General features: G+C 43.3%; 1 protein-coding gene and 1 long non-coding RNA gene across 4 annotated transcripts in view; one reads left to right on the top strand and one right to left on the bottom strand.

The window, feature by feature from the left end:
* Window positions 1-3,546, top strand: part of LOC117765743 (myocardin-related transcription factor A-like) — a 29,442-nt gene extending 25,896 nt beyond the window's left edge. The window contains 4 exon segments of the mRNA XM_034592189.1: window positions 1,147-1,299; window positions 1,420-1,500; window positions 2,038-2,086; window positions 2,187-3,546. Coding sequence (XP_034448080.1) covers window positions 1,147-1,299; window positions 1,420-1,500; window positions 2,038-2,086; window positions 2,187-2,743 — 840 coding nt within the window. The 3' untranslated portion in view covers window positions 2,744-3,546.
* Window positions 3,547-16,768: 13,222 nt separating this feature from the next.
* On the bottom strand, window positions 16,769-20,884 carry LOC117766852. Of its 3 annotated transcripts, none has more exons than XR_004614761.1 (4): window positions 20,620-20,884; window positions 19,486-19,621; window positions 19,000-19,095; window positions 16,769-18,012 (listed from the first exon to the last, which is right to left on the bottom strand). It is a non-coding gene; the product is annotated as an uncharacterized LOC117766852 (long non-coding RNA). The 3 variants fall into 3 exon arrangements; XR_004614762.1 differs by lacking the exon at window positions 20,620-20,884 and adding an exon at window positions 20,555-20,617 and having other exon boundaries at window positions 17,275-18,012; XR_004614763.1 differs by lacking the exon at window positions 20,620-20,884 and adding an exon at window positions 20,001-20,133 and having other exon boundaries at window positions 17,275-18,012.
* Between the last annotated feature and the right edge of the window lie 2,350 nt (window positions 20,885-23,234).

Here is a 23,234-nt window from a genome sequence, read left to right as displayed (position 1 = left end):
CAGTCCAAAGTCATGCAGATTGGGGATTAGGTCCAAAGTAGTGGGAGGAAGATGATCTGGACGTATGAGTCTCCACTAGAATCACGTTAGCATATTGCATGGATCCCTGTGATACTCCTCATCCTCAACCAAAGCCCGGAGCCTCCTTCCTCGTCAGAAGTGCAGCATCAGGCTGCTCTGTTAATGTGTCACTAAAATACAGACAGAAACATGAGTGAAAGAACTGCTCCAGTGAGTCTGTGGAAATTAATGACTTACGCTGTTTCACACAACGACAGCAGTCCTTGATAAGAGTGTCTGACTCCAGCCAGATGCTGATTATTATTGCTTTGCTAATTACTCTAACGACATCCTCCATTACTATGATTCATGTTGTTAATGGGGGAGGAACAAAGACTCCGTCGCATCTCGGCTAATTGAGATGTGGAGTCTTTTCTCGTGGAGCGCAGGTGTGCTCGCTCTCTTTGTCTGCGGGGTGAAGCCCGACCTCAAAACATGAACAGATTTGTTGACTGCGCATATCGCTCCTGGTGGTTGGCGTAGGTTTAGCACCGGCATAAGATATTCTCTGCGGGAGAGAGCTGCACGTGTGTGGGGGGGGGGGTGAATCCCAACCCAGGGTACGTGTGTCACGGGGTCGCTTCGGGGTTCATGGAGAAGAAAACTTACATAAACATATTGAGTCAGCTGTAACACCTGATCCCCACATTCTGACAGTGTGTAAAAATGTATTTGTGTAATGGATAAATTGTGAAATACAGTATCTGATAAATGGTATATATAAAAATAATGGGTGAAGATAAAGAACTGGATGAGTATAAATGTTGAAACATTTAGCAGAAGGTAAAAGTAATGGATGACTAGTTTAAATCTGATAATGAGATAATGACATAATTGATGAATTAGAATTAACCTAAATATTGGATAATGTGATAGATGCTGAAATTACTAAAGGTAATGGTTGAGTGGTTGAAATGTATGGTAAATATATAATTACGCAATAGATACATTGAAATAGTGGTGTTGATTCTAGGGTAAATCAGTTTATTGGGGGGGGGGGGGGGGTGCACCTGACAAATATCATCACTGTGAACCATTGGGAAACAAATGTGAACAAATGTCTTGTTTTTTCTTGACATGTAAAAGCAGGTAGAGAACAGGGGACCCCAGGTGTCAGGGGACCGACCACAGCAGGGAGCCGCTCAGTGTGTGTCCGCCCCCCCCAGTCTGCAGCCCCTCCTCCAGAACCAGGAGGCCGCTCCCTCGGGGGAAAACATCCCATCACCTCCCTCTCACACTGTAAGTAATCTACCACATGGATAATCCTTCAAGGGGATTTCTAACTTTTCCCAAAAATCCAACTTTTCCCATTATCTTGTCCTTGGAAAGTGAAACCTTGTTTCCTGTTTCTGTTTCCAGCTCGGCTCCAGTCTGGATGTTTTATTTAGTCGTCTGTCTCCAGCTTCTGTTCAGACGGCCGCCTCCTCACCGGATAACAAAGTATGACGCACCGCATGCTCCCAATGTGTCATTGCACAAATCAGCTGTTTTATGTAAACCTTTACACACCAGGCTGCAAATGTTCATAATCATGATTTTAATGACCTTTGCCAGTTTGTTTTTATATTCATGGCTCCGCCCCCCCCCGCTGCCATTGGCCCACAGGTGTCAGGTTTTACTGCTGTCACTGTCCGTCTCATTCTTCTGAGCAAAATATCACAGGATTTACATTTGTTTAACGCACAGTTGGACTCCAGGATAAACTGATTAGGGCCAAAGGTCAAAGTAACTGTGACCTCATCCCAAAAAAGTCAGAGGTCAAAGGTCATGTAACTGAAACAGCTCTGGTCAGTGGAGGCATCCAACCACAGAGAGCTAGTTCTAGTTTTTGCTTTAGTATCCTTTGTATCGCGCATTTTATCACAACATGACACATCAAGTGCTCTTGTCATGCAGTAACACTGTGTGTGTGTCTGTGTGTGTGTCTGTGTGTGTGTGTGTGTGTGTGTGTGTGTGTGTGTGTGTCCGTGTCCTCAGCCTACAGAGCATGAAGATGATTTTATCGACATCATTTTGCAGACAGGAGGTGAGACATCGTCCGCTCTGTTTGTTCTCCTACTGATCCGTCACCCTCAGGTCGACACATCACTTTGAAACATTAACATTCTCTGTGTTTCTCTTTATAGAAAAGCCGACCCCCTTCAACACAGCATCAGACTCGTCCCTGGACCGTCTCAATCCAAACTCCCCTGCCTCCTCCCCTGCCTCCTCCCCATTCCAGCTGATGCTATCTCCTCCCGTCGCACCCAGCTGCGACACCCCCCCGCCCTCCGTCTCAGAGCGCTCCGAGCTTCAGACTCTGGTCGACGCCACAGGAGAGGAACAGCACTTCAACACTGGGAGCGGACGCCTGGAGGACTTCCTGGAGAGCACCACGGGCAAGCCTCTCCTGGGGGTGGAGCCTGGAGGCCTGCTGACGCTGATCGACGACCTCCACAGCCACATGCTGTGCACCCCCAGCATCCTGGACCACCCCCCGTCTCCCATGGACACCTTCAACATGGCACCAGAGGAGGAGCGCGGCCTGGACAGTATGGATTGGTTGGACCTCACAATGGGAGTAGAGACGGGGGAGGAAAGCACCACGCTCGCCCCGCTCGGCCCCCACACTCCCGCTAGTATCTTCTCCACAGACTTCCTGGACAGTTGTGACCTGCAGATACACTGGGACTCCTGCCTGTAGGATGTATGTGCAGCGGTTAGTACACATACACAAACATGGAACTGATTGCTGAGGCTTCAGTTTTTGATGAGAGCACTTTTCTCTGCATCTTCACACACGTTTGCTTTATTGAATCCTCAAGCACTTTGACCTTTATTGTACTTACACACTGCAGTATTGACTGCATACACGTATTAGGCAGGTCCTACATATGTACTCACTTACATAGTATATCTACTCAGATATATATCTGGACCCAATCTGTGCTGAGGCTCTTTGAACTGGGTCATGTGCCTGTTGCGTGCAGACAGACGAATCTACCTGAGGACGCAGACGCCATGTTGATGAGGAAAGGTCAATCGGTTTATTTGACCTTTGTCTAATTAGAATGCGAGCTCTTCCTTAGCGGCCTTTCGTAGTAAACATAATCCATATTTGACCACTGCAGGAAAAAGATATAGGTAATCGATGAGATTGGGTCAAAGACGGATTTCCCAGCAACACGACTGTGTAAATAGGTTGTTTGTAGACGAGCTGTCCTCCATAATTTAAAAATATTAAAAAACATATGAACAGTGGGAGAAATTAAGCTAATTAATTGATTTGACGTCATTCTGGAGGACAAAAGACATGAAGTATTTAAAGATGTGATCTAATCAGAGTCGGTTCTTGTTTCATTCACAACACAACTTCCTCCAAACAACTCTTATGCAAAAGGTTTTTTATGCAACTGTCACCAGTGAAGCAAGTTACTGCATCAGGTACTGAGGTGAGAGATGGTGACTCCTGCAGATGAGCGCAACAAAATAAACTTGATTTATCTTATTTAAGTTTATTTCCAGGATTACAGAGAGAACATTACATTGATATTTAAAATATTGGGGTGTTTTTCGAGTATTTGTCAGAGAATGACCCTTTAATGTCACGTGAAGCCAAATGTCTTAATTTCTTAATTGATGTAATTCTTCTGTATTCTATGAACATTATAAACACGTACACACATTTTGTATTTATATATGTTATGTATGAATGTCTTTGCTATGACGACCTCTGAATGTAAACATGTGGGACTAAGGTTTGTGCACCTGGTGTAGACTCTACATCTATATTCACAATACTGCGTGTTACTGCTTTAGAAACAGCCTCACTGTCGTTTCTCTCCCGTTCTGTTTGCTCTTAATGAACAAACAGTATCATATAAAAGAGAAGGGACTGTATACAGTTGGATAAAATGCCTTCATGTTAAGGCATTTGTCATATTTTTAGTTTTAATGGTGAAACTGGCTGTCCTGTACTGTATCAGTACTGTGGCCACTGAGGTTTTTATTTCCCTCTGAGATTTTACACTGATGTTTAGGCACTAAAGATTTATTATAAGACACGTTTGTTTGTATCGTTTTATAAAATCTATACACCAGAGTGTAACACTCTGTGTATAGGTTGGTGTGAACTGTGACTACTATTTTCAGCCAGACAAAAAATGCTTTTAGCCTCTTGAACACGATATCTCAAATGTGCCTTTAGAGAATTTCCTCAGTTGTCACTTGGACTCAAAGAGGAAATGATTAGATTTCATTGGGCAAAGGTCAAAGGTCATATACAGTTAGTCTAAATATGGCAAATGAAACTACTGGTTGTTGGAGGGGAGGCATACAACCTCAGGGCAGTAATTGTATCATCATATGATTAGACACTGGTTGTTACTGGTTTTGTGAACATGTGTAAATGGCTGTTTTACAGATCTACTGATTGAAATGATAATGAGACTCTGACGTCTTGGAACTGGCGATAAAGCGGGAAAACTTTTCATTTATAAAATAAAACTGAATAATGTCTCTCGAGGCCTTTGTTGTGTTTGATGCTGAAGAAGCTGACGACATTGAACTACAAAGCTGAACATCACTATATGCTTGTGTGTTTTGTCTAACGGTCACATCTTCAACCTCGCTGCTTATCTTTGAAGATGTATATAAAAAGAACAAACACACAAAGACACACAACCCGACGCTGTTATAAACCCACATAGGAGCAAGTACTGCAACGCTGTCACATTGATTTACAAACGTTTCCTTCAACATTGACCTCAACCTAATCTCAGCCTAACCTTCAACCAAGTCCTCACATTAAAGTGTAATGACTTATCCTATGGGGACTTTTTAATCTGGTGACTGTGTAAACTTATTCATGGCCTCACAACATGAGTAATGCAACCACACACACACACACACACACGCACACACACAGAGACACACACAGACACATTTGGGTGGGTAAAATGTGCTTTGAGCAGGAGGATGACAGAGATGACGACACGGTTACAGCTCTGGGGCGAGGGAGCAAAACACACACACACACACACACACACACACGACTCAACACAAACATGTTTCTACATATAACAAGCAAAACACTGTTCTTTGTCAAACCAGGACATGTTTGGCTGATCTGAAGCTGTTAATGGGGGAGCGGAGGATGCCAGACAGACATCTACTCCACTGAACCTGAAAACAAATGTGTGTGTGTGTGTGTGTGTGTCTGTGTGTCTGTGTGTCAGTGTCAGACCCAGTATCACGAGGGGTCGTTGGAGGACTCCGCTCCCTCAGTTGTATTTCTGCCCCTTCTGGTTAGGACACGGCCACGAGCCGCCGCCTGCTGGTTTTGACAGTGATTCGTTCATGAATTCAAACGACCAGCGGGACGGCCCTGCTTCTTCTTCATTTGATTCTCATGATGCTGTTATTTAGCTTTGAGGGCGTCACACGGTTAAATCTATGATTTTAATTTTACGACAACAAAATTGCTCCCTCGCAATCTTTAACAGCCCCGTTAGTCAGTGCATGCTGGTGCCAGGCATGGTGTGTGTTTTGTGTGTGTTGTGTGTGTGTGCATGATGATGACAGTCATGAGCACAGATATAATATCTTCTGATATCAATGTAAAAGCACTAATCCTCCTCAGTCCAGTTAATTACGCCACATTTGCCGCATAAGTGCTTAGAAACGTCCACGGCTTAAATCAGCTGTCATGCTATTCTGATCAAATCTCAAGTGTAAGATAAAGGCTACAAAGAGTCGCATGCAAGCGCTCACTTGTTCATTGATCTACACACACACACACACACACACACACACACACACACACACACACACACACACACACAAAATAAATCGCATTTACATTTCGACAGCCTGAAGTCATTCTGGAGAAACTTTGATGCATCTGAGCTGAACAGTGGGGGGGGGGGGGTCCTGCCTTTGGTGTGGAAGCAAATAGCAACACAAAGAAACATAAGTATGCACAATGAAAAAAAACAGAAGTAAACAGGGATTTATAAAAGTGCACACATGCCCACATGCGAGCGTATAACTCCAAAAGCTTTTGCCAGTTCGTACGTTCAGTATAATATTGTAAAAACGTGACTTTACTTCTTCATACTTATTTCTTTTCCTCTGTTATCTCCACATCGGAGTTGACTTCCTCAGGAGCCGGCTCTGAGGAGAAGTACCTCACCGGCGTCTTGTTGCTGCAGTGACCAATTATATAACAAACTCACCTGGTTGGTCCAATACATTTTCACTGATGTGATGTAATGTGCTGTCATTCAGACTCAAAACAACCGAGTCCACCTTAAAACACACAACAACCACATTCTCCATCTGTGGTGATGACTAGGCCGGGAAAAGCTCGGATGTGAAAGCGCCCACGGAGCCGTGGTGTGTGACATCGGCTGTGTTGCCGCCGCTGCTCCTGATTAGATGTGACAGTCTTTTGAAAGCTCGGGTTATTTCAGACCAAACATCATGACACCTCCGCCGTGGATGAGAGAGTGAAATTAATTCGTGGTTAGCAATGGGGGGGGGGGGGGAGAGAATATCTGGCTTCTGAAGCAGCCTCCTTTCAAGCTGAGAGAAGAAACACATGTAGGATGAGAGGAGGAAGAGGAGGAAGAGGAAGAGCAGTGGAAGAGCAGTGGAGAGGAGCCTACAACATATATTCTTAGAGAAATCCACAAGGTCAAAGCAGCTTCACTCCAGATGACAGATAATATTCTAAATCTGGAGCATTCTAATGGAAACCTGCTGTGATGAAATGTTTAAACTGACACACACACACACACACACACACACGACAGACTTCAGCTCCAGCTGCACACACACTAAATGCTGACAGTAGCTGTCAGATACACATGTGAATTTCAAAAACATGCCTGGAAGAACATGGACACCCACACACAGAGCGAAAGAGAGAAACTGTAAGACACATTTATATATATATATATATATATATATATATATATATATCTAATGCATTATTATTGGCTACCTCAAGGGTCCTGAGGTGATGTTGCCGTTTAGCAAGGCACCACATGTTCAAGGGCAGAATCTATGCACTGGGATCATTAACACAATTTGCTGATTTAGTGCCTTTTCATGGATTCAACTATTTACTCAGGTTTTTCACCTTGAACTCTTCTTGGAGCTTTTAATTTGTTATGTCTATAAATGTGATCCAGTCAAACACTGGGTTTGGTCGTTCTACGATACCAGTGTAAGTTTGGATTGGGTTCGTTTGTTAGTCAGCAAGATTTGAGGGGACTGCTTTGACGGAGGTGCCCTTCTTGTGTGTTGTCTCTCAGTGGCTTCTGGATTTTCCCTCCAGTCTTTGTTCGGTGGATTCCGTCCCCTCGGTGGTTCAGACGTTATGACCACACGCTGCTTGAAGTTTCCTGTTTGCCTGTTTGCTCTGTCTGCCTGTGGTTTATTACCCAGCCTTCCTTGTAAACTGCCACATCCTGCTAAGTCCTCGCTCCGCCATCTGCCTGCTGAGCTCCGCCAGTCAAATCCCTGTCTGCAGCCCAGCACCTCTGCCAGTCCGCCCTCACATCATTTGTAAGTTTTTACAGAAAATAACCTGAAACTTTCGGAGTCTGTTTCTGAGCCCTTAACAAAGCAGCATTCACTCGACCTGTAAGGAGTTTGGTTGTTTTCTGTGCTTTTCTTTTTGTTTTACTGAATCCTTCATCCTCAGTTTGTTTCCGTCTGTGTGTCTCTGCTGCCTCGTCCAGCTCAGTCCTCATTTGTTGTCTGCTTTGAACCACATTCAGACCACTTCTGCTCCGCCGCCATCGCCAAATCCTAAACTGGTTCCAGTGTTTTCCCTTCAAGGCCTTTGCACCACTTCAGAAACCCCCAAAAAACCCAGCTGGCCGTTCAGACTTCCAGCCGCCATTCATCCCAGATCACTCTCATGTCTAACAGTCCGACATTTTGGCCAATCTCTACCAACGTCTGTCTCCATATCGATGCAGATACTGACTGTTTATCTGCGTCCAACCAATGCCTGCTCAAACGTGATTGGTCAAACTAGAAATGGAAACAACCAGAAGGCCCCTGTCCCCAAATTCTTGTCCCTCGTCGACAGACTCTTCAGATTCACATGTGGAATCTGTTTTTCACCTACTTGCAGTCGGTAATATACGAGTAGCACGGACACTAACTTGTTTTCTGCCTGCCAGAATAGCAAGTAAAGGCTGTGATAAGGCAACAGATCCCGGAGTGTAACCTCTCCCTCAAACCCTGAAGAGACGATGTTTTTACCTCGTGTCTGCCTTCCTCCCTCCGCCACTCGGAGGAACGGACTGAATAATAGAACAACGCCGGAGGAAACGCTGACATCGCGACAAATTCAACACACAAAGGGAACAAAGAAAATGTAGTTAAGAACAGTGGAACAGCGAGAGATAAGGTGTGAGAGCATTCAGGAGGAGGTGAGAGGGGAAGAGAGCGGAGGGTGTGTTGTGAGGAAGCAGGCGTGTGTGTGTCTCTGTGTGTGTGTGTGTGTGTGTGTGTGTGTGTGTGTGTGTGTGTGTGTGTGTGTGCTTTTTTTCCCACCTGGACCAGAGCTAGAAGAAATATGTGAGCAGGAGACAGGGGAAGAGAGAGCGAGAGGAAGAAGACAGAGAGGTGAAGAGTTAGAGAATGGAGAACAGAAATAGCTGCACCCCATTATCATCACCTCTACCTGTCTGGCTGTTGCACCTCTAATTACTGCTGCCACATTGCTGCAGATAACACACAATGAGAGAATCTTGTGTGTGCGTGCATGTGTGTGTCCTTGTGTAGATGTAATGTGTACAGTATATATTCATATGAGGTTTTTTTCCCCCCAGTTTTTTTGCCGTTACGAGACTGTTTCTGCACGAGTTGCTATGTTTCCTTGCCTATAGCTGTGTTCTTGTGTGTGTGTGTTGCTGTGTGTGTGTGTGTGTGTGTGTCCGTACATGCATGTGTGTGGGGATTAAACCTCTCCTGTTAACCACCTGGAGAGAGGCAGCCTGGTGAGGGAAGCTTAAGGAGAATCTAATCCTTGCCTTAATGTGACAGCAGCATTTTCTGTGAAACTACCATCATTATTTAAACTGGTTAGCCTCAGTGTGTGTGTGTGTGTGTGTGTGTGTGTGTAGGTGTGTTTAAGCAGACTCAACGCACGCAGACACACACACACACACACACACACACACACACACGCTGTTGAACGCAGACGTTTGGCAGGAAGACACAGTCGGTGTGACTTCATGTGTCGTCTTAAGCAAACTGCGAGCAGCCGATGTAGGTCAGGCACATTGCAAACTGAGTGTCTGACTGTTCCCTGACTTATGCTTGAAACCAAATGCTACCGCGGGGATTATACAGAGACTGTGGCAAGCAGCACACACACACACACACACACACACACACACACACACACACACACACACACACACACACTCACACGTATTAACATGCACACAAACACGTAAAGGGTCTTTTAAATCTAGGTCAGTGTTGGAGACAGGCCTGACCTTCCCCAGCGAACACGTTACCTGACAAATACAACAGGTATGAAAAAGATCCACGTGGAGTTTAAAGATGAGTCAAATCCAGTTTCACCTGCGGTTTGTGTTTTCATGTTTGCCTTCAACCCTCAAGCGTCCTCCAGCAGAGCTCCTTTCGTCCACATGTCCTTGCCGTCAATCTCCCTCTCCATCTCTGTGTGTAAACTGCAGAGGCAGCATCATATGGCCCCTGACAGCTTCCATACTTTCTTCCCCAGCTGAACCGTTGCCAGAGAGAACGAGCGAGCGAGAGAAACAGAGACGGGCAGCTCCCAGATTTCCCATCTGTTTACGATGATGCCCAATTTTCCCTGCCACGGTCTCTGTCACATACGTGTGTTTAAACTCATAAATCGGTGCGTCCATCTGTCCTGTGGCTTCAGGTAGTAGTCGAAAGAACCAATAAATACATTTAAAATACTACATTTATGAGTGAAAGTCCCGCATTCGACATCCTACGTTATCACAACTGACCTTGCGCAATGTGGAGTTTTAATATTTAAGACTGAATATACTTGACTTAAATGAGTTATGAGAGCAATTTGCACATTGGAAACACAACAAACAATCTCCAGTGCAGCCGTGTGTGAGCTGGGACGTCCCCGGGAGCTCCACCTTGTGATGAATGTTTCTTTGAGCAGGTGCATTTCTCTGTGGTAATCCTGCCCAAAGCAGCTTTAAATTTAACTTTATTAGACTTTATTAGATTATGCAGATACACAGTCCTCCTTTCTGAGCCACTGTGTATTCCCTCCTCCTCCCAATCTGTACTGGGACGACAGTTGTAAGATGTACGACTCCGATGCAGGTGTTTCCTGACCTGACTTTAGTTGAGAAGAACACATGTCCCCAAATTAACAAGAGGCAGAAGGAGGGCGGAGGAGGAAAAGAGAGGAAAGTTAATACAACAGGCAGAGTGGTGGATTTATTCACACTTTACCAGAGGAGAGGTAAATAGCACTACATTGTGACAGTCCATTTATTCTTTCTTCAAACATCCCAACTACAAGTGCAATGTTTCATAAACTCATGGTGGCTTCACACATAATTCAGAGACTCCAATAAACTGAACCCCAAATCGAATGTCTTTCCTAAGCTGAGGAACATACACCTTCCACACAGAAAGGCTGCAGCAAACTGGGATTCGAACCAACAACCTTACGCCGTGAGGCCACAGTGCTACCCCTCGCCATGCCGCCAGTAATCGTTCAGCTATTGGTGATGCAGGCAGGACATCAAACTTTGGCCTGTGGGAGCTGGAGGAGATCAGACAATATGAAGATTTGAACTCCACCCCCCCGTCTGTCGTCAGGGGAAATGTGCGGTTGCTGAACAGGAGGAGGACGAGCTGTCCGCCTTGATCTTCATCCTTCTTTGGGAATATCACAGAGGCCTCCTAATGTGCTCGACTGAGGATACACGAGGAAAGTAACTGACTCATTGATCGTGCCGCAGGGTTTTCAAACTGTGTGGGCAGACGGGTCCGGCTTCTGTGATTATTTTCCAATGGCGGACTCCCGGGGAAACGGCGGAGGTGCTGCCGCGGGAGAAAGTGAGGATGTGGTCAGCAGGATGTTGAGGTATCAACTCAAGGCTTCAGGGCAAGGGTGAGGATTATCCTGCACAAAGTAGGATAAGGTGGAAGCTACGTTTGGAAATTCCCTTCAAGAGACTGAGGCCAACAACATCGTTTTTTGGCGCGGGTGTGTGAGTTTGTCCTCTCGGGGGAAAAGGGAAAGCAAAAGGTCAAGCAGCGGAGTAATGAGGTCAGCTTCACACGTAAACACCAAAAGGAAACACAACAGTTCAACTCCGAGGCTTCAACGGTCACTTTGTATACGTCTCTCTCATTTACACTCACCCAGCACCCGTTCCTGTTATTAAAAAAAAAGTAAAATAAATTCATAGCCATCAGGCAGGTTCCACAACAACACACTGAAAACATATTATTAATAAGTGAAACAATATGAGGTGTATTGCAAATTGCAAGGATCAGAGCGATGAGAAGAAATGAGAGAGAGAAAAGACAGAGAATTATAATTATAGTGTGTAGTCACTTTTTTTTGCAGCTGCCTTTATCATATTTTTGCACAGTTGTATGTTTTCACACGTGACGTTAACAGGTAGGGGGGGGTCATCGAAAGTCCCACTCAGTGTCGCTAATTCAAATCCTTCAGATGGAGATCAGACAGAATAACAGTGCTGGGAAAGAGCGGCCGGTTTGATGGGGGGCATTAGCGAATCAAAACTAAGCGGGGTCAGTTTAATGGCGCCGGATCACGCCAGAGCAAGCGCTTAGAGCGAGCACTAATCAGGAAATGAGTGAGAATCACCTAATACAGAGGCCTCTTGTACACACACACACACACACACACACACACACACACACACACACACACACACACACACACACACACACACACAGATCTACTCACATTGGTTTTGACAGTGAGTGTTTCCAGATAAAGAAGAAAGGGATGCCAATGTTTATGGAAGCCTACAGGAAAGAAAATGCAGGAAATGGAGAAGAAACTTAAATGCTGCAACGTGTGAGAAGAAGATGGAAGTGGAGAAGATGAGGATGGCCTTCGCTGTAGAAACAACGGACATCGGAGAAACAACGGAGATACTGTCCAGCTGGAGAGGGAATGAGTCTTCACTGAGGACAGGAAGGCAATTGAGATGGAAATAAAGACGATGGAAAAGACAGACATCCAGCTGTCAGCTGCCAGAAAGTCAGACTCTTCATCTCTCAGCTCCTCTTCAGTTTGGACCAGTAGAGATGAAAACAGCAACTGCAGCTGCGACATAACCTCACTGCACCCAAACTTTCCCAAATGTCAAGGACACAAAGAACGGACTTTTCTAATGATCCATCCAAGGCTTGTAGTTAAATATGCCTGCAGGCCATCATAGATTTAAGATGAGGCTTCCAGACTCTTGGCAAAAGCAATGTGGACTGGACTGTCCCAGTTACCCCATAAGATGACCTCGGAGCCACTGCTATTCATTCACACACCCACAATTATAAACATAGGACCCAGTATGAGATAAAACTTTAAAAAATGTAAGTTCTTTGCTCTCAGATTTTTATTCCTCTGTCTTTTGGGATTTTTTTTGCAACAAGTCTGTTGAAATTCTCCAATGCCAGGTGTAGTTTTGACGGGAGGAGAATACACTCGAGAAGGAGCGCTGGGTTTTGAGTGAGAGCATTATGAAATCTGAAAGTGAAATCAATAAATCCTGCTCTGCGACCGAAAAACCTGGCTCTTCAATAAAGATCGGGGGGAAAAAAACTCCCATCATTCGGCTGCATATCTCAATTTTCTGAGGGAAGAAGAACGAGGAGAGATCGTTTTCTTCAAGCTTCAGTTTTGTAATGTGGAGATAAAGTAACATCCCCCCGCAACGCAATGTGCTTCACTTACCAGAAATACAGTGAATTATTTAAGTCTATTGATTCACGCAGAAATTATAATGATTTCCAATTCCAGCCGCAGCCTTTGCCTCCTCCGCACATGAGGCAGAGACACTGGAAAGCCCCACTGCAGTGCTGTCTGTCTGTCTGTCTGTGTGCTTCGCCTGCACAGAATTGATTTCCAATACATGCGTCAGCAGAGCGGTGGGGGGGGGGATGTGTGCCAGGCAGCCAGCACATTGTCCGCTCTATACGACCGATACATACAGTAAGAGCGTGTGAATATGATGCTGCACATCAGCAGGAGATGAAATATAGCGGCTGGTTTGAGCACAGTGTGTTTCACAGGGTTTAAACATCAATTATCACGGCGTTATTCTTTTATATCTCCTGCTGTGGCACCTCTCTCTTTGAAGTCACCCACAGTTTGGCCTCAGATGCGTTTACCCCCCCCCCCCCCTCTGCTTTTCTCCTTTGCTCGTTATCCTGATTACCTCCATGACTTCGAAATACTGCGAATGTACTGTCCTTAAAAAACTGCTGCAGTCATGTTATAAATGGGGGAAGTTTATGCCTACGAGGAAGGAGATAAAAACCCAATGAATAAACATGACCCGTCAGCATCTCAGTGTTGGTTTTACCTCATTCGTGCAAAAAATACGACGTGTTGATATCATGTCTCTCTAGGTTGAGCTTTTTATTTCACCATTTAAACACATCCCCTCTCTCTCTGCTACGCTCCGTCCACAACATGAAGCGCATCCAAAGCCACTTGACGGCAAAGAAAAAGTTCCTGTTTCGTACTTAACAAAAAATATCACATTTTAATGGAGCCTGACAATCTGTCCTGGTTTCACTCCTTGTCCCTTTGTTCACGTTAATAGAAAAAGTACGATGTTAGAGCTGTTTACCGACATGTGGTAATTGCCTTGCGGACGCAGGATGCTGTTATTCTTGAGGAATCTCCGCTGAGTAGATAAATATGGCGACGGGATGATGACATCCATTTCCCACCAAAACATCTGAACAATGCGATGAGGGCATCGAGTCAGTCGAGCTGGCAGCAGCTTATAAAGTAGTTTGGGCCGGACGGCAGAACGACAACCAAACCATTACTTTCTGCAACAATACTATCATAATAGAGGAATCCCACAAATGACTGACAACATAACGCCCTTCAGGAATCAGTGAATTGTGCAGCAGCTTCTATTATTATCACGTGGAGGTAAAAACAGCAACTTGAATCTGCAAGAACTGGTATTGATCTTTGGGCCTGCACCTGTTTCACTCTGTTCCCAGGGGTCTTAACAATTAATTATCTGAATTGTAGGCGTTAAAAAGTCTGTAATGTGTCAAAGTGTTAGGTACCAGGTCTTAAATACGTTTAAGTAGGTCTTACTTGGAGCTGATCTAAGTACATTTAGCACGTCTGTGGGAGACATTATGGAAACCTATGACTGTAGTTTATAAGATAATTATCTTCAATTAAGTGTAAGTAATTCTGAGACTCCCATATTCATTTATATCGTCGTACTTGACAAGGGTCTAAAATTAAATATATTAGGTCTTGAAGAGTCTTAAATTGAACTTGTTGAATCCGACTCAAACCCTGGTTGCATCATCGACATGATTCATGGTCTTGTACACTAATGTCAGCTGGGATTGACTCGTCCAGCGGTGACTATCAATTAATTAAGTTGTTGCCATTAACTCCTGCTAATCAGTCCATGGTTGCACAAAGGAACTGAGGCAATGAGACTCCACCGATGAGAAAAGACACTGCCCTTGTTTTGTAATTGGTTGCTCTTAATGTCTCTATGAGCGATAACGAGCACTGAACACTTCTGCACAACAGACACAGATTCAACAGACACAGATTCAACAGACACAAAGCACAATGCTACTGATAAGCAGGTGAATCACTGCACAAAGATAAGCAATAAAACTGATCACACACACACACACACACACGCATTTCACCTGCAGATGCCGATGCGGCACACAGGCGGAGGAAACTGCTGACACAGTGTGTGGTAGTGAGGGAGTGTGTGTGTGTGTGTGTGTGGGGGGGGTTAGTGTGTAGCAACGTGGAAACACTCATCAAAGCTATTAGCATCAGTGTGACCCCATCGGCTGCTGTGACAACAAAAGCTGAGCTTGCAATGATCTCAGCTCCGCAACGGCACAAAGACGGAAGATAGGAAACCAGGGCACACGTGCTAACATGCAAGTAACATGTTAGCATGGCCGCTGCATGCTTGTTAAATAGAGATGAAATAAAATATTGTATGCTGATTAAAGTAGTTGGTAAGATTAGAACTTATATAGAACTTCAGAAGTTGAGCGATGTGACTTAATGTATGGTTGTTTTTATAAAACGACGAAAGATTGAATGACCATGAACACATTTTGATGGTTAATATTCCCCGTTAGCGTTTGCAGTTTCCGTGGTGTCTCATCATCGTGAACCAAAGCGACGTATATGTGAAACGATAAGTCGGCGAATCCCAGAAGTCATTAGGATTTATCCTGTTGTGATACCGCAGACGTTGACCCAAATTTCACGGCAACCCGAAGGATGAAAGCGATGGATCCACAAACCCTGAGCCGGCTTCTCTAGAAAGATGAGACTGCGAGGAAGCGTCAGGAGGAGCCGTGTAACACGTGAGAGAGGAGAGAGTGAGTTTGGTGTGTTCGGGAGGAGGTGGGGGAGAAGGGGCGAGGAGCAGACTCTCTATAATTAGCAGAGGAGGTATTGTTTACTGGCTTGTGGGGGTTGAGGTGTGCGAGGCAGAATCTCTCCTGGTAAACCAAACAGCACTTTTATTTATACAGACGGATCGGACCCTCCACACACACACAAACATGCACAGTATATAAATTAGGAATATGTATGTATGTGTGAGAGAGAGAGAGAGAGAGAGAGAGAGAGAGAGAGAGAGAGAGAGAGAGAGAGAGAGAGAGAGAGAGAGAGAGAGAGAGAGAGCACCCCTCTAACCATTTTACGCCCAAGCAATGTCCGCTGGCTCTGTCTCATGGCTGGAACTCATCACATTATTATGATCATTATTCAGGCGATGACCTTATCAGTGTGTGATTTATTGCTGACTCCGACACAGTATTATTATCATCGCCCCCCAATCTCACAGATTTGGTGTCCTGGCACCTCTGTATCTCTTCAGCCGTATTTAATGAGGATCCCCAGACTGCATATAAACAACATTGGAATGGGATATTGGAGAGGGAGTGTGTCTGTGTGTGTGTGTGTGTGTGTGTGTCTGCAGTAAATGGTACCCTGAGCAGGTATCATTGTAAACAAACACTGTAAAGCTGCCTTCAGACATTGCACTGGATTCCGCAGTTCTTCTGTATTTTCCCCGGAGGAAATGAATGTGTGTACGTAAATGTCCGAGTGAGACGCTTTGCAGTTTGTACGAACTTTGTCCACCTGACCTCATAGAATAAAGTTCGTAGAAATCCAGAAGAAGCAGATGTTTCCCCGGAGGTCATGTCTGAAAACGGCTTAAGTAGCAAAAGTTTTATATATAACTCAATTACTTTTATGCAAGCGTTTCTTGCACTAACTACATTGACCAATAGTGCCACAGTTTGCGACCCGATATTCCGCCCTGACACTTTAAAGAACATGAGTCTGTGTGTTGTCTCAGAGTGAAACGCACAGAGTTTAACAGCGTCCAGGGATCAGGAGACTTCTAAGATGGATTCCCTGGACTCCTCCCCTGACGTGTTGTGCACTGTAAAAAAAAAAAAGTTGAGCCAACTTAAAACAGTAAAGCAACCAGCTGCAACGCTTTTTTGAGTTTGCTCAACTTAAGGGCTTATGAGTTGTGTCAACTTAAAGTATGAAGTTTGCCCAAAGTGCTATCTTAAGTTTGTCTAACTTAACATTACTATTCAGGTCTACTCATGTATCTAAGTTAAAAGTACTTCAAATATTAAATATGGTAAACTGGCATGTGTGTATTCTTATAAATTGAAAACATAAGTTGATGGCACTGCATAGTTTTAGTTGAGAGAACTATAGTTTAAACTTAAAATGTTGTATTACTTCAACTTTACTGCCCATAAGTTGAGGGTACTAAAAAAATTTTTTTACTTTTTTGCCTTACTTTTAAAAAGGATTAGACATTTGTTGTGAAAATTCAATACTAAAAGACAGCATAATTCTTCAAACATGATCTATTTATTATGAACAATTGCTAAACATTTGGTGCAAACCATTATAAAATCAATAACTTAACTGCCAACATTGCAATAGTAACAGCAGACATTTTGAGTGTCATTATTCATCCTTATGTTAACCTAATGGTTCCATTGCACAATTCTTTTCAAAACAAAGCAAATGAAAATGCAAGTCACACTGTATATGTAACAGAATAACACATTACAACTTAAAGTGATAGTTCGCAGAAATATGAAAATTCAGTCATTATCTACCCACCACTATGCTGATAGAGGGGTGGATAAAGTGTCCAGAGTCCACAAAACCTTCAGTGTTTTTTTGTTTTTTTTTAAACATAACATGCCTCCATACTGCTCCTGTGGTGTCATCGAAGTGTCCAGAAGCCCCAACATTCACATTCGACTAGAAACAGCGTCATTTTCTGTTAACTATCCCTTTTAGCAAAGGATCATTACCTCATACCTACCATTTATGTATTAACTCTTTTGAGAAAAAAAATCCAGCAGTGAAGAAACACTGAATACAGATAGGATGGTTAAAACACACTGACATGAATGTATGGGTGTGTGCGTGTGTTTTCATGGCTGGCTACTACAACAAACTGTTCTTTAGAACCTGATCACGGGCAGAGCACTCTGTACCAAAGTTCATGAAAGGCCTCAAGTGTGCAATCCTATGGGGTAGTCCAAGTTGAGAGCGTAGATAAGTCCAAACAGAAGGATGAAGGCAGTTGTCAAGTCACAGATGACGATGAGTTCAACCCCTTTGACACACATTTCCTCCGAGTCTGTATCCTACAGAAAACAAACAGAGACTAAAATAAATATTCTTTTAAGTTTTCATCCCCCCCCATTAATAGGTCTAAGTAAACATTTGTGCCAAATTTGACATTATTTTCTTGAGGTGTTCTTAAAATTCAGCTGCTCTGCAGTTTCCAGCTTTCACTAGTGGACCAATGATTTTAGTTCTTAAAAGTGATAGATCCACCGAAAAAGGAAAAATTACTTATTATTTACACACCACTATGATAGAGGGATGGGTGAAGTGTTTGAGTCCACAAAACACCTTTAGTGTTTCAGGGGTAAACAGCGTTGCAGGCAAATCCAATACAATTGAAGTAACTGGCAAAACAACAGAAAAAAAATGTAAAGTACCTCATTACTGCTGCTATGGTGTCATCCAAGTATCTGTAAGCCCCATAAAACTTTTTTGACTACATGTGCTCTGATATCTTCCTCTATTGCCGCATTCACATCTGCACACAAGCTCTCGCCCCGAGGGGCGTGTGGAGTGCGTGTTAGCATCGCTACTTCCGCTAGCAGACTTTTAGACTTAAAATATGGTGTAAATGACGTTTCAAGTCGAATTTGAATGTCTGGGCTGAAGGACACTTGGATGACACCACAGGAGCAGCATGGAGGATTTTTTTTTTTTCCGGGTGGTTTTTTCCATTTGAAGGAGTCCGCCAGTTACTTCAGTTGCATTGAATTTGGCTGCTGCACTATTTACCACTGAAACTCCAAAAGTGTTTTGGTGACTCAAACACTTCACCCACCCCTCCATCAGCATAGTGGTGAGTACATAATGAGTGAACTTTCATTTTTTGGTGAACGATCTTTTTAAATTCAAAGATAAAAACATGGATTTGTTTTATGGCAAATTGCTATCAAATTAGTCTGTTTGCTCTCTAACCAGAGATTTACTGGCCCGTTGTATATTTATAATGGCCCAGCATTCAAAAATGAAAACAACCATAATGGCATAAACCAAAGTTGTCTTACCAGACATGTCTTCAGAAAGTTGTCTGGCTCCTCCCTCACATAGAAAGTCAGACTTCTGAGATCTGTGGCCTTTCTGTGTGCAAGCACGTCAGTTGTCTGAAAGATACAAAATGAAGATAAAAAAATATCACATGGCCTGAAAATAAAATCAGTCTTTCATTTAGGCACAACTTATGTTTATTTGTTTTCTAGAGCAATTTTTATAAAGACAACAGCATTGGTAGCATGTGTTTAATGCAAAGATATTCAACAACTACATGAACAATGGTTTTCCCCATTGTAAACATGGTCAACATATTTTTTCTGATATTACTAACCATCATATTCCACAGGAAAGGTAAGGATAATGTTCAGTCACAGCACGAAGCGAAGTGTAAAAAAAAAAAAAATTCTGTTGCTTGCTTGACCACCTGTATATTAAAGCATCGTTAACCAAATATATGATGTATGAACCTAGGGGGAACCCTGCATTTATCTCCTACTTACATTGCCTGGTCATCAAAGATGTCCAGAAGGGCCCTGAGGTCTTTTCCAAGTGCTTCACGTGATCCGGACAGCTTTATCAACTGTGATGAGTGTGCGTCCAATGATAAGAACATTTCCCAGTTCCACTTAAGTAATTCTAAAAAAGAGAGGAGACAGTGTTCAAAGATATGTTAAATATGGTTGCTGCGGTGGTCAAGACAGACGTTCTGATCACTTTCTCGGCACACATTACATGACAAAGATCAAAATGCATACAACTCGAAGATCAATTTAACTATTTTAATTTTAAAACAATTTTAAAACTTTCACAAAAACTTTAGCAATTCATTTTGTCAAGTAGTAATACCACCCTAGCTTTGAATAAAACAGGAAAGACATTAAAAGATGACATACCCTGGCATGCATAAAAAAGAACATGACTCAATTAACATCAAAAGTTACCCTTATTTAACCTTCATCGTTAGCCATTTGTAAGTCAAGAAATAATGTTTTGATCATAATACATAATATATAACACAAAAGCCTCACTGCAGCCCTCTCCTCAAACTTGACAGAATTTAGGGGGTGAGGGGTTCATTAATAAACAATACATCATTATACTAATTAAAATTAAAATCATATACATATACAAGGTTTTTGTGTTTTATCACAAGGGAAGGAAATAATGATTACTTTAGGGTCTTATTAGTACCTGAGAGAATAAAGTGTGTATCACAATAAGATGAGGGGTAGAGTACCTGTAGATCAACGTCACATGCACACGGGCTGACGGGCTAACTGTATCGTCTGGAAGTGGCACCGCTTCAACTAGCACAGCAGTTTGCCGCTAAATGTTAGCATGCTAATCAAAACAGCTAACACTGCAATCGTCGTCAGAAAGTTGTGCGTGTGCATGGATAGTACAACCTTTAAAACACACAACAATGCACACACTCCTTCGATAAGACAATAACGTAACACGTGGGTAGTTTATTAACTTAAGCACGGTGAGGTTGTTCTACAGGTAGCTAACAGGTAGCTAACACAGGTAGCTTCTACAAGTAGCTTTGTAAACGTTGTGAACCTTTACATTCAAAAGACAACGGGTGGCAGAATAAGCAGTAAACAAGCGGTAACTGGAGCACAGAGTCTTACCTGGTTCACGTGAGCTGGAGGAAAGCGAGGCGGAGCGCCAACAACACTGGAACATGTGCGGACATTCCCCGTCGGGCTGACGGCGCCGGTGTTTGAAAATGCGCATGCGCGGTGATACTGACTAGGTTGTGACTTCACGTCACGCAAGTGCACTCCTAAACACACTTAAACTAAGAAATATGAACATACGCCTCCCCACACACACATAATTTGTATATATCTAGATATATCTAGATATATATGAACCTGTGTATGTGTGTTAGGACATATGATTATATATATATATATAAACATATCTTGCTTGTTTTGTAAAGCACTTTGTGACTTTGGTTTTGAAAGGTGCTATATAAATTAAGTTTTATATATATATATATCTTGCTCAGTGACCTTAGTTACAACAAGAGATGGCTAATCACTATTTGAAGTTTCCTCAACTTAAACTTTTCAGTGAGCTGCATTACTTATCTGTAAACTTGGAACTTTAAGTTAGCTCAACAGTTTTCAAAAATAGTTGCTCACTCAACTCCGAAAACAAAGTTAGAACAACGATTTTGAAGTTGGGCTTTTTACAGTGTGGTTGTGTTTGCACATGCGGTGTCATTAGCATTGATCAGAGGCTGCTGGTGCTGATGTCTGTGTGGCAACTGTGCGAGGACGATGCTCCAAGCATGACTCCACGCAGTCCGCTGGAAGAAGTGATGGTCGACTCGGAGGAATTCCCCAGTGTTGCTCCAGGAGGCTTTGTGTGTTTTATCAGTGTCGTGTATCGACGTAGCACTCGGAAGTTGCCTCTGATGAGAGAATCAATGACAACTGAAGCCCATTGACTTTGCTATAATTGTCTTTCCTCTTGGAAATTTGAGCTTCAAGCAGAGGAAGTAGCTGTGCAGCTAATGAGCTACACAAATGTATGGGAGGAAGCCTGTTGGGTTTTTCTATAGGACCCGTTCAGACCTGGATCCAACAATCATCCTGAGAGATCTGATCATACATGGACGTTGCTCATGTTAATACCAGGTCTGAACAGGGTTATTGTGACTATGATAAAGAGGAAAAATACACAACAAACTTCACTTATTAAGCACGAATACTGCAGCTTTATGCCCTGAGGCAGGAAGTGTATTGGAAGTCCTCAACTTGTTCACAACTTGTAGCCTGAGGCCGAAGTAAAGCCGCACACACAGATCATCTACAGATTTAATTTGGGTCAATGGCAAAAATTGAAGAAGAAAAAACAGTCAAGGGAAATAAAACCCTGAAGTAAAAGAAAATACTAGTTTCATGATTCTACTTGTTTCATCTTTGAAAGCTGGTTACATCATCCTCTTCTGTATTGACTTGGTTTCCATGGAGATGACTGGACGGCGACTTGAGGGCCACCAACCACGTCCCGGCGCGAAGGGCAGAGGATGCCCCGCCCCCTCAGGTTGAGTCAGGAAGAGAAGAAGAAAACTGAGCATGACGCCGACCCTCACATGGATGATGCTTCACGTGCTTTTCTCTTTTTTCTTTTTTTACTCTGCGGGGCCAAGTTGGGCCAAATAGAATAATCATCAAGAAATACCCCTGGAAAAAAAAAACCGTTAGAGAGGAGAAGAGCTGAAGGCGAAAGAATGAGGAGGAATAAATCGCAGAGTAAGTGGACCTTAAAATGTCAGACAAATGCTGCAACACAAAATAATGTACATGCTTTGACAAATAACCAAATGTTAGAGGCTGTCGTGAGTTTGACTGAAGCATCATTATGTAACTGCAGCGGAGAGCGGAGCAGCCGAGTGTGAAGCCAACTCGCTGCTGTAGTTTCTGTATATTTCTCCTGCATCCAGCAGGACTTTCTGACTGATGACACAAAATCAATCAAACTTGGTATTTCTGTTCTCAATCTTCAGGAAAAATAAACATCTAACATCTTTGCCCCTGAGGTCATCCGATGACAGGAGCTTCTCTCGTTCCCTCAAAGGGAATAAAGCAACGCTTCACTCGTTCTACAAGAGGCATATTATATTAGTGCTACACCTTCAGCAGATGCACATGTTTATTTAAGATAATATGGTAAATTATTTGGCATGAATTCCTTTTGAATACAATTCCAGAGCAAAGAAACTTAAGCTCTGGTGAAAGTTCAGAACAAAAAACTTTAGCTTTCTATAGGAAAATTACCATGGTTTAATTTCTCAGTAATTCTACCAGTCGCTTCCACGTTCCCACGATATCAAAGTCCCCACATTTACAGTTCCACATGTGTCAGATGATTGGTTATTGACAGATGTTCCATGTTGATTGCTCAGCCTCTGTGCAAAATGAAATATCTCAACAAATAAAGAATTGACTGGTGAAAAGTTTTCATAAGCAACCGGCACAGTGCTCCGGCGGTTTGCACTCTTCCCGGTTTGTTTATGGATTCAACCGGCTTCTCCCTCTGTGGAATTTGCATGCTCTCCCTGTGTGTGTGTGGGGGGGGGTTTCTCCGCAGTCCAAAGACATGGAGATTTGGGTTACGATTCCTGGAGACTCAAAATTGAATGTATAATAGCTTCTCTCTATACGTTGACCCTAAAATAAACAGGCGACCTAATGTCAGCTGGGATTGGCCCCAGCTCCTCGGGGACCCTCAA

Source organism: Hippoglossus hippoglossus, chromosome 8, assembly GCF_009819705.1.
Source record: "Hippoglossus hippoglossus isolate fHipHip1 chromosome 8, fHipHip1.pri, whole genome shotgun sequence".
Taxonomy (NCBI): Eukaryota; Metazoa; Chordata; class Actinopteri; order Pleuronectiformes; family Pleuronectidae; genus Hippoglossus; species Hippoglossus hippoglossus.
Note: the sequence above shows the minus strand (reverse complement) of the source record. Positions and strands in the feature narration are given on the sequence as shown.